Genomic DNA, 11,397 nt, shown 5'->3' with positions numbered 1-11,397 from the left:
ATTCACAAGACATGGGCAACATTATATTGCAGAGATGGTGACAAAGGAGTCATACGGTGGAATATGCGGTTAAAATTTAATGTGAAAAGAGATACGCATCAGTAGTTCAGACAGGTATGACACGAGTGAGTGTGTGAGTAATAAAATATTCACTGATAACACAGACAGAATAACCTTACACCAGAAGTCCCACATCCCGAAATCACTGCCTTCATCCCCTTTCCTTGCCATCACTAACATGTTTTTCGTTTGCGAACTCTTCTCGTCTGAAGCCAGCGGCTGCAAAGTTCCATAACCAGTGTAAAGGCCGATAACCCCAAGCCACAGGCTGCGGCATAAAACACACCTTGAAGATGCTCCAGTGAGATGGCTGCCGACTTCTTCACGTCCGACACGCAGTTGGATTTCTGCTTCCACTTTTTGGTCCAAACCTCCATCAGCCCATTGGCCCTCAAGTCTCAAACCTGCGAGTGAAACCCGATACAATTATTTTCATCTTTGTTTATTACTCTCCTCCTCCCATTTTGTCCTGGGGAATCGACTTACTCTCGCTTCATAATTCCTGCCCTGTGGATATAAAACACTGTCTAGTAATATAATACCGCCATCCTTCTTTGAATTCTATTTTTGAAGCTGAAGAAAGAAAAATGAAACCATGGAGGGGCAGCTGCTCTGTGCATTATTAACAATCAACCTGATATTTGATACAAAATCGAATATGACTGTTCATATCTCGAAACATCAGTGAAGCGAAAAAAAAAAAAAACAACACAGTGAGAGAGTCTAGAATAACTTCCCGGACTTTAACACCTACGCTTTGGAAAAGTAGTCCGTGAGAGTGGAGCGTTTAGGAAAGGCCGGGGCTATGAGGGACACCTTCACAGGTTCGTTGCCGATGACCAGAGCGCAGTCCCTGTCCGCCCACACCTCCAAGGTGTCTCTCAGTCCCAGGAAAATATATTTCTCTCCGATCACCTTCAGGTAGTGGGTCTGGTCGTCGCCAGACAGGATTGTGGGATCGTCGCGATAAAACCGTTCGAAGACCATCTCGCGCTCTCTGGTAGACGGGAGTGCGGCTTTTCTAGAAGCAAAAGAATAAAACAGATTTTACACGAACTTCCAAAGTGTTTCTGGTTCTTGTGTAGTAAGAACCAGAGAATTGAGGAAGGGAGGGCGGGTGAGAAGGTGGAGTTGTTTACCTTTGTCATATGAGTGGAGAGGGGGGAGTGAGTGGTTTACTTTACTCGTGATGTGGGTAGAGAGTGGGGCACAAAGGTGACAATGTTTCGTACCATGATCATGATGTGGGTGCTGGCGTTGCCCAGGGTACCCCACTTGTACTCGTCCTGGTTGACCACGTCCTCCAGGGAACGGAACAGCGTCTGTCTACGTGTGACCGAGAGGTCAGCCACCAGTGACCCGCTGTAGGCGGCGCTGACCACCAGTGCAGTCAGGAACCAGCTGCCTGTCAGGATGCGACCTGCACCCACCTGCAAGTCTTCCTCGCCACCTGCAATATAAGAAGACAAAACAAATGGAGGCGAAGTTTTAGTAGACTGCTTGCTGTTGCCGAGTGCATAAGATTTTAGTGAAACGTCAGCAGCTGGTCTACGACTCCCTACCTTTCATTCTACTCCATCTTCAACCGCCACTGGTTCCATCTGAGGGCAAAGCGGGTGAACAGCTTGACACTAATTTTCATTTCGGAGTGGGAGTGTGTGTATGAATGTGTCTACGGTGTGTTTGTGTTTAAAAAATCAGTAACAATTGTAAATAAATAAAATTTCTTATGTTTGGTGTTTCAGGTGTAGAGGTGGAAGGTACCATCAAGTCCGAGAACTGCCAAGGCGCAACGCTGAAGAGTGACTACTACTGGCTCGGGTGGAGCACGAGTAGTCCTCCTAACGACCATCAGCAGGAAGACTATCAGAACCATGGACGCCATCAGGCATGCGTACACCTGTCCAACAAGGTGCAAACAATGTCAGGCTACTATCTGGTCCCTATCATTTTGATTCCAAATTAAAATCGTAGCCTTTTTTCTAATCAGTGCGAGCTGGACGTCTCACTACGTCTTGTTGCGCGGAGAACGAGTCCGAGAGAAGACTCACCTGCCAGGTGAAGGGCGCGAACAGCAGGCGCCACCTCTCGTCAAGGGCGGGAGGCTTGTACACGAAGCAAGTTGCTGTGTAATGGGTGGCGGAGGAGAAGTCCACTTGTTGGTACCGCTCTGAGGTCACTTCAAAAGGAACCCAGCTGACGTCAGCTTCCTGAAAAACAAACAAACAAACAAACAAACAAGTCTTTTTAATCCAGCCAGCCAGCAAACCAAGACGGTCCGACAGCTAGTCAGCTACTTAATTCGTCAATAATTCATTATTAAGATAATTACATAATCAGTTAATTAGTCACTTGATAGATGATATTATCATTCTGTTGTTTAACCATCCAGTGATTGTTACGAACAGACATGTAACATCCGCTGGCGTGTGTGCAAAAAAAAAAAGGTTAAAAACGGGCAAAAAATAGTTGTTATCTTAATGAAACTGAAACACAGGAAAAGACGACAGGGAGAAAGCATACAGCCAGAGGCCGCTGACTGACCATGTTGGAGAGCATCCCCACCAGACCGTTCCAGCGGCCCGTAGAGTCGTCCACCCCCTAACTGCCGTCAGCAGGCTCCTTGAGAACATAACTGTGCACAGAGTTACAGCAACCCGTTACACGACACCGTGACGTGACATTGGTGACGTTATCACACAACACGCCGTTGCGCAACACAGTGACGTGACATTGGTGACGTTATCATACAACAAGCCGTTACGCGACACCGTGACGTGACATTGGTGACGTTCTCACACAACACGCCGTTACGCGACACTGATTATCTCCAATCACTCTTAGGTCACAACCGATGTTCTGTAAATATCAATGTAAACAAAAGTAAACGAAAGTGTTTATTTATTTACAGCCTGCTGTAACATGACACAATAATGTTTGTTATTACATAATAATTACACTTAAAGAAAATTAATTGCGAAAGAAAGTAACAGCTACCACAAACAGATTTCTTTATTTAATCGGTGATGTACACCTAGAATATTTCAGCTAAGATAAACCGTGGTGCTTTATGACTGATGCTCGTCATCTAGTCATCTAATGCTGTGAACGATACAAGCTGACGACGACAGTAACAAATAAGGTGGAGATGATAATGACGATGATCGAGAAAGTCTACTGGATCAACAGGTACAGAAGCTTGGATTTTCTCTCTGTACGAGGTTCTTCCGCGCTGCATTTGTCATCTGTCGAAAAGTGAAAAAGGAAAGTCAGGAGCAGGCCGGTAACCTTCTTGTAGTCTTCACAGGTCATTGACCTTTTCAGGTCGTTGTCTGACATTTCAGGTCGTTAGGAAGTGAGGTGTTGGAGCCGGCGTCACGTGAGCGCGATGCCCGTTTTCTCTTCCTCCCTGCCTTACCTTCCTCACCCCTCTGTGGAGTCAGGTACCCGTACCCGCCTGGCTGGGTCGACTGGGGGAAGTCTGCTGCTACACCAGTCACCGCCCTTTACAGGTCAGAGGTTAGCACTCCAACCACTCAGCTATCCACCTCCACAGTCGTAGTGGGAGTGAGGTGTTAACACCCACATCTTGGGGAGGAGAAATCAGTGTTTTACACCGAGCAAGCGAGTAAGGTCACGTGACGGCAAGGCAGTCCAGCCCTGTAAACAAATGCCACGTGCAGAGAAAGAACTGAGTGCCCGAGACGAGAGCTGAACCCATGAAGCCAATCCTCAGTGTATTGGTAACAGGTGCTAACCGTTGCGCAACTGGACCACCCAACGCACATCCTGGGAAGCAGAATTATTTTTTAGTGAAGGCGACGATTTTGAAGAATTATGCATGCATGTGACCTTCGTCCCAAGTGGTGGACCACTTCCTGTCGGCTGTTGTAGCGCGTCAGGTCTTACAAAGAATAAATAAATAAACAAAATGATGATAAACATTTTTGAGTGTACAGTTCAGACCTGCAAATATCCAACATCATCCTTTCATGGATTTTAAAATAATAAGCAAATGAAAAAGCTTTGTTTGTTTTGGTTGGATGTATTAGATATATCTGTGCGTGTACCTGCATGCCAATGTGTGTAGCATATGTAGACACTTTGTCTACGCCGCCAACTCCTCCATCAAAAGAAGGTAATGTGCGTACTAAATATTCATAATTATTATTATTAATGTACTTCCAGTGCACAACCACAAAAAGCAAATTGTGCATGATGAAATTAAAGACTGTGTTACCGAACTGTCTTCTCGAAAACTTTCTAATTATAAACATTATATTTTACAGACTGCAAGCACTTGTTTTACTGTGCTTTTGCTAAATTTACAATGTCATCAAGCTTGTGAGAAATTCTAGTTTGTGTATACGATATGTAGCACCGACATTTGCTCGGCAACCACGCTGGTTGCAGGGTTACTGTACAAATAAAAACATTAAAATAAGCTAATTTCACATGCTTAAAGAAACATGCAAAGCATCATAGGAACAGAGACAAACGATAAAATAACTCATAAAAAACAGCAATACACATGTACAGCAATCTTTTCTCTTCCACTAATTAAAATTCATTTTATCTCACCCAAATCTACCTCGCTATATGTAAGAAAGTATTTCTAATGTAATGATATACTTATTTTTGCAAATATATGAGAATGATTTGTTAGAAGAAAAAACTGTGATCGCTATGGTATGTCCACTTACTACGCAAGCTATATATATATATCTAGGCTAAATAATGATATATATATAATTTCATGATCACGCCTAGCTAAACTGAAACCCATCCATGTTCGAGTCAAATATTCGTAACACTTTGCAAATGTCGACAGGACTACGACATGTGCCTCAGTCATACCACGAACTTGTATTATTGGACTGCTGGCAGACGATTTTTTTTCCAGTTAACTACTAAAACGAGGCATTAGACGACAAAGCTTCCGGTTTAGTCACATTCATTGTTGCGGCTCGCCGAGACTAACAGCGGAGAGAACTTCGCAAGAGGCTAAGCGTTGGTCTCGGCAGACAGACAGCAATCCACCTAGACACGTCCGTGGTCATACTAGCAATGTTTCCCCGAAAATGGAAAATTGGAACCGTGTGGTTTTCTCCTCATGTAAGTTTTCCAGAAAAGTGAGCTGTGGAACTAGTCAACTGCTTAGTCATTAACTGAACAAAGGAGTGAGTTGTTGTCATCAATCTAGATGAACGAATGCGCATGTCAGTGTCAAAGGTCATAAGTGTGTGAACCCTCGTTTAGAAAAGAGAATGTCGAGATTAAAACGGATTAGCTTGAAAAATAATTATTTCGAAGAGAACAAGCGTTTGTGGCCACAGTACCCGACTGGCGTGACCGCTGAAATGCAGATGTACTCAGAAATCATGGAACCATTATATCTTTAATGATTTTTAAGCCCCCTTTGTGCAGACCATCTACTTCTCAACTGAGCAGGTCGGACATGCAGCAGGAATTTACATCACAACTCAACCAAGACTGCCGAAGAGTTAATTAGGGTACAGGCAGGGAAAATTAAGACCACTTACATATCTCAGCCCCACACCTCACCATGAACTGTTTTGGTCTGAAGCTCAAGGTTTTCAAAAAACCTGAGCATCAAGAAACCTTAATTCGATCAAATAATTCATTGGTCAGACAGACGGACAGATGAACAGAAGGAGGGTGGAGTGGGCGGAGAGAAAGTTAGAGAAAGAGAGATCCAGGTAATGTAGACAGACGAGACAGGTGTTTGTGTTCAGGTACCTAACTGACTCACCTGAAGTTAAGGCGTTCTCGAAGATCATCAAGGATGTCGATGTAAAGGCCGCTCCACACTTTAGTTCCGTTTGTGACATCTTCATAGATGTAATACAGCCACTGAAAGCAAACAGCTAACATCATGCCAGTGTTGGCACTCCGATGATTGTTTACCTTTCTAGTACCTTGCTTTTCGGTTATTATAAGTGTAATATTTGACTAATAGAAGTTTCGGTTAATGGATGTAATGTTTTCCCTCCAGTACTTTTCATGTGATATTCAAACAAAAATACCTTCTTAAGTGCGAACACGAGTGGTTGGCCATTGAAACCATATTTCTCGTTGGCGAAGATGGTGCCAGACAAAAAGAATTCCCCGGTTTCTTTGACACTTAGGTAAGCAGTCGCTGACAGCTCCCTGCCCTTTGACCTCCACAAAAGCGTGTAGATGGGTCGTACACATCGGAAATTGGATTTCTGTTAACGCTCAAGGCACACAACTGAAAATTTTAGCACAACTGGTGCAATTGACCGTTGGAAACTGTAATTAAATTAAATAAAGAGAGAAACTCGGCAGCATACTATCTAATGTAAGGTGTAGCTTCATTCATAGATACTAGATACCTCCATGATGCTCTCAAAATAAAGTGCGACATTGCTCATGACTGTGTTGAGAGACCAGATGTACGGGTCACGTGACCAAGCAGACTCTATGAAGACTAGCCATCTTCCTGCCATCCACACTCCGCAAGTCTTATTTCGTGCGTTAAACTCGTCCGCCTGAAACAATATTTTATTCGTCATTCCTCATTTCCCCGTATAAGTTTTACACATACTTTTTTCTTCTGTTTTTATCTAAAAGTTCTACTGAAATTAATTTCTTAGATAAAAGCTGAGGACATGATAATGGATGAGTGTTTGAGGGAAATAGCGAGAAGTAAAGAGGTGACACCTGTTAACTGACCTCCTGAAAAAGCCTTGTCACGCAGTTTCTTGAACACATGACAACAACGTTGATCGAGTGACTGGAGTGGGAAAACTTGGTTGGACATTTGGATTCCAGCCACTTCATTAGAATCTTTCCGCTGGACTCGACATACAGGAGTGTTTCCACATAGGCCTGAGATAAAACCTCTGAGATCTCCAGAAAACCTGGAATATCGTATAAAATGAAACCCTGTGTACTTGCACGTTAGAGAATTCCGAGGACAAAGAGCAGGAATTTTCATTTGCCTTCAGAAATTCGGGGTTCATCAATTTCCCATTGTTTGAATCGTCATGGAACAGCCTCAGTTACTGGCACGGCGTAAACCACAAAAATAAATAAATAAAAAATAAAAGAGTTTTTCTGTTTAAAAACAAATCCATGCGTGGACAGAGGCAATTATTTTAATGAACAAAGGACACAATGGGAAATCTCACTTACGTTCTTCCGAATCTGACACCAAAGCAAAATGTTTCCACTGCAGAACTCGGATGAATATTTCTAACGCCTTCATTGGGCAGAGCGTTGCCATGGCTACACACGACGCATTTGTGCAGCCATGATGAGAAGACGCCATGTTGTTTTCAATGGTGTGGCATTACTTTACACTCGTCTACATCCTCAGCCAGCGAGACAGAGAACATGCAAACCATGCAGAGAAAGATCTCACGTGTCGACATCGTTCATGACATGTTACACTGGTCTTTGTGACATGACTTAGCGATGTGACGTGAGATATGGACGAGGCACGTCACCATCATTTTTTTTTTCAACAAATATTTTGTTGCAACTGAAATTTTTTAAAAAAGATCTTTCACTGAGTACAGTAACACCAGAGGTACTCCAATAGAATCTTCTTTCTCGACAGAATAAAATTTTGTAGAACGTTTCTCCATTTAGAAACAAACCTTGTTGTCATGTTTTATTTCTCCAGATATGAGGAGAGTAAAAATATCGAGTGAGAAATTTCACATTTTCTGTGTGAACACTTTACATGTGAACACCTCCGCCACCTTCTGAGTTCTGTCTGCACCTTCCATCGCCAACTCCGAGCTCCCAGGTTGATTGCAAAAGGTCCAACGTTTAATAGTCGTCTTTAATTGCTTTCAATACATTGTGTTTGTCATCCTTTTCCTGCGAGTTTAAATTTTTTTTATTTGTTAATTGATGACATTTACTCCTAAACCTGATATCAGTGTCGACAAAAGCGTTTTCAAAAGCAGAATCAATCGGAGAGTTGCGTGGAGACAACACGACGACAAGGTTCTCTCCCTTAACAGTATTTGCAATCATTTCGTGAGGACCATTGAACAGCGAATGCGCGTGCATTTCCCAAAGTAGGTGGCATGCTGTGTAAATCGTGAAAACGTTTGAGCTAATATCGTCCAGAATTTAATGAACGACAAGATAAATCTTGACAAACAATGCTCGCTCAACAAACAAGACGTTTCGTTTTTCCTACATTATTATTTTTTTTTTTACTATATTTATCTCGCCCCTCCCTTTCTCTCTCTTGTCTCTGTCCCTTCACTCCATCAAACTCTGAACCCTCTTCTCCTGTTCCCCCCACCCAGTATCTGCTTATTATTACCCAATTCTATTTTTTCTGTCTACAATTGCATGCAATACTATCCTTGTCCCAGCATCCAAGCGCAGTTATTAGCCAAGTCTGGTGCATAATCTCCGCGAACGCGTCAGGTGCAAATCCAGGTGAGTGGAGGCGGACGAATCCGACAGCATATACGTTGTCCAGTGTGACCTGAGCATCTGCAGCAAGCCATTCTGACTTCAAAGACACCTGGTACACCTGGACCATGTAGTGTGCTTGCTGTCTTCTCCCTTGAAACAGGTATACACCCAAGGCATCCCCATCTCCCCCAAGAACTGCAGGGGTGCTCTTGAGGCAAATATGGATGTAGGCATCTAAAATGCACAGTTTTAACACGAACTTGTATTACTGGACTGCTGATAGACGAATTTTTCAGTTAACTACTAAAACGAGGCAGGTGTATACAAAGCTTCCGGTTTAGTCACATTCTTTGTTTAGGCTCGCCGAGACTAACAGCGGAGAACTTCGCAAGAGGCTTAGCGTTGGTCTCGGCAAACAGACAGCAGTCCACCGAGACACGTCCATGTTTTTTCAGAACTGTTTCTCTATATACATGTTTTATTTGAATCTAATTCATAGCATTGCCTTTACTGAGTTTACTAGCTTACCATGACCCTGCCCGAGCTACCCAGTCAGGATACAATGAACTCCATACCCACTGCCAGCTCCTGCAGCAATATTTAGAAAACAAGATTAATGAAGCAGAACCCGAGGTAAAAATTACTCCACCGCAATTTTCGTGGCCTTTCACGATTGAACTTTGGTGCTTACCAACCAAGTCTAACGCAGTGGAATGCTTTTGCCCTGGTGGAGGACAAGAAGGGATAATGTGACAGATGGCGCGAAGGTGCGCCAATCGATGACGTAACAGGATGAAACGTTGTCACCGGAACCCCCGCGCCCCCGTGCGTCACAGCCGCGTTCAGTGCGTGTAGGATGACACACAGCCGGTGTATCACGTGACTGCTCGCTGTTCGAAGACAAGACGGGGCTGGAGCTGTGAGTCGTGAATATTTCATGGCGGTGTTCCTCGGGTCCCACGACTACAGTCACGTAGTGGACATCGCTCGTGTTCGCCGCCTCCTGTCGCATCGTTTCCGGCGCTTGTAATGGCAGCCGATGCGACAACTGCATCACCTCCTTCAAATGCCAAGAGGAAAAAAAATATAATTAACACCCTGTCCACTTCTTTTCCCAGGTCTATAAAATATTTTTAAATGTTAACCTGTATGCAAAAATATTATAAAAAAAGGTTGTGACCTTAATTTCCGTGACGTTACACATGTAAATTTGCTAATTAGACAACCTCATTAGCTTGGAGTGGCTATGGGCTTCAGGGACCTCAATAAAGGGAATTTAGGTCAGCTTGCACTTGTTTCTCTGAACCTGTTTAAAATTCACAACGCATTTTGAAACCAACTAATGAAGAGAAGTGTTTCGTTACCATGCCAGCAGCGTTTAGGTGATGGTGTGAAATCCTGTTTCTCCACAGACACGATGTGCAGTCTGTACTTCCGATCGACAGGAAGGTCGTGAAGAATGCAGGACTTCAACTGTCAGAGACCTCGGTTGACCTCAGTACAAGAAACGGTTCCACAAAGTCTAGTGAGGAATGCGCCGCCCTCGAGATGTCAACCTGCTCAGCATCTGACACTAACTTTCCCACTGGATGCAGCCTCCTGCACATTCCTCTGTTGTTGATTATTTTTACCTCTGGTCCTGAGTGTATTGTAATGTCTGTAACTCAAGAACAAAGTAGAAAGGGAGCGAATGTTTTCTTTTTCTTGAGAAAAAATAAACTATATATGGGTTTTTAAATGCTTTTTGAAGACCTTTAACCTGGTCTGTCTGAAAAAAAGGTTAGCTGAGGTCATATTGCAATGCAGATACATAATTGTATTTTCGTTGCATGGTCTGACGTTAGGCGCGGCCATCTTTGTTGTTGACTCTCTGAACGAACGTGTTTTGGACGACAGGAAATTTCTCTTGTTTTCGTAAACACTCCTAAATGACCAATAGAAGGTCTCCCCGGGATGTGCACATCACTAATTACGACTTTTAAACCCGACCTATCGTGATCTGAAATGTCAGCCATGCCATGTTTATAAAAACAAACACCAGCTGCACAGCTTGGCAGTCTTTAGCGTTAATTGTTTACACTTTGAAGTCACTAATGATACCGACAATAATTGTAATAGTAATCACTAAAAGCGTAGTAACACGGATCATTGGCTACTAGTCTGTGGTGTCCACTACAAATTCTCTGCACTTACAAGTATATATGATGGCAGTCGCTAGAGTGTGGACTCGCTGGTACCATGGACTTGTGTTGATGGAGTCATGTCTGTACACCGAGACTCACTCTTGGCCTCTTGATCCGCTGTTAGTCTCGGCGAGCCGTAACAAAGAATGTGAATAAACCGGAAGCTATGTCGTCTAATGCCTCGTTTAGTAGTTTATCTGAAATGTGAATAAACCGGAAGCTATGTCGTCTAAGGCCTCGTTTAAATAGTTAATCTGAAATGTAAATAAACCGGAAGCTTTGTGGTCTAATGCCTCGTTTTAGCAAGTAACTGGAAAACATCGTCTGGCAGCAGTCCAGGGATATCAGTTCGTGCAGGTAACAGTTGGCAGTGCACTATCGTACGTCGCCCCGTATTATCTCTCCCTTGTTTACGGTGAACACGCCAGGTGGCGCTCACAGTCTCTAACCGTGATACACATTTACACTGGGAACTGTTTGTTTCAGATAATAGAGCGAAACTTATATTGCGCACGTTAGAACTGACATTTGACAGTGATTAGAACAGACAGACAGACAGACAGACGTTCCTGAAGTTGCTGGTTTTCTAGAAGAGGAATCTGATGGCGTAAGCAGGGAAAAGACAACTGTGCGCCTATCAACTTCATTGTTTTTTAATATAGGCAATACTTTTTTCGGCTCAGGCAGATGCACATGTGACCGCATTATCATGGGCGTGTCCCGTTGT

General features: G+C 43.4%; 1 protein-coding gene across 2 annotated transcripts; it reads right to left on the bottom strand.

Annotated features, from left to right (window-relative positions):
• Positions 1 to 1,226: 1,226 nt before the first annotated feature.
• On the bottom strand, positions 1,227 to 10,640 carry LOC112570626. Of its 2 annotated transcripts, XM_025249164.1 has the most exons (10): positions 9,852 to 10,640; positions 9,179 to 9,547; positions 7,240 to 8,147; positions 6,778 to 6,965; positions 6,438 to 6,593; positions 6,108 to 6,290; positions 5,834 to 5,934; positions 2,112 to 2,270; positions 1,825 to 1,960; positions 1,227 to 1,510 (listed from the first exon to the last, which is right to left on the bottom strand). In XM_025249164.1, the coding sequence occupies exons 3-8, from the start codon at positions 7,373 to 7,375 to the stop codon at positions 2,237 to 2,239; spliced, it is 798 nt and encodes a 265-aa protein (XP_025104949.1). In that variant the 5' UTR covers positions 7,376 to 8,147; positions 9,179 to 9,547; positions 9,852 to 10,640; the 3' UTR covers positions 1,227 to 1,510; positions 1,825 to 1,960; positions 2,112 to 2,236. The 2 variants fall into 2 exon arrangements, with proteins under 2 accessions (XP_025104949.1, XP_025104950.1); XM_025249165.1 differs by lacking the exons at positions 1,227 to 1,510; positions 1,825 to 1,960; positions 9,179 to 9,547; positions 9,852 to 10,640 and adding an exon at positions 2,605 to 2,695 and having other exon boundaries at positions 2,034 to 2,270; positions 7,240 to 8,310.
• Positions 10,641 to 11,397: the final 757 nt, after the last annotated feature.

This window comes from Pomacea canaliculata, linkage group LG8 (assembly GCF_003073045.1).
Source record: "Pomacea canaliculata isolate SZHN2017 linkage group LG8, ASM307304v1, whole genome shotgun sequence".
In the NCBI taxonomy this organism is placed as follows: Eukaryota; Metazoa; Mollusca; class Gastropoda; order Architaenioglossa; family Ampullariidae; genus Pomacea; species Pomacea canaliculata.
Note: the sequence above shows the minus strand (reverse complement) of the source record. Positions and strands in the feature narration are given on the sequence as shown.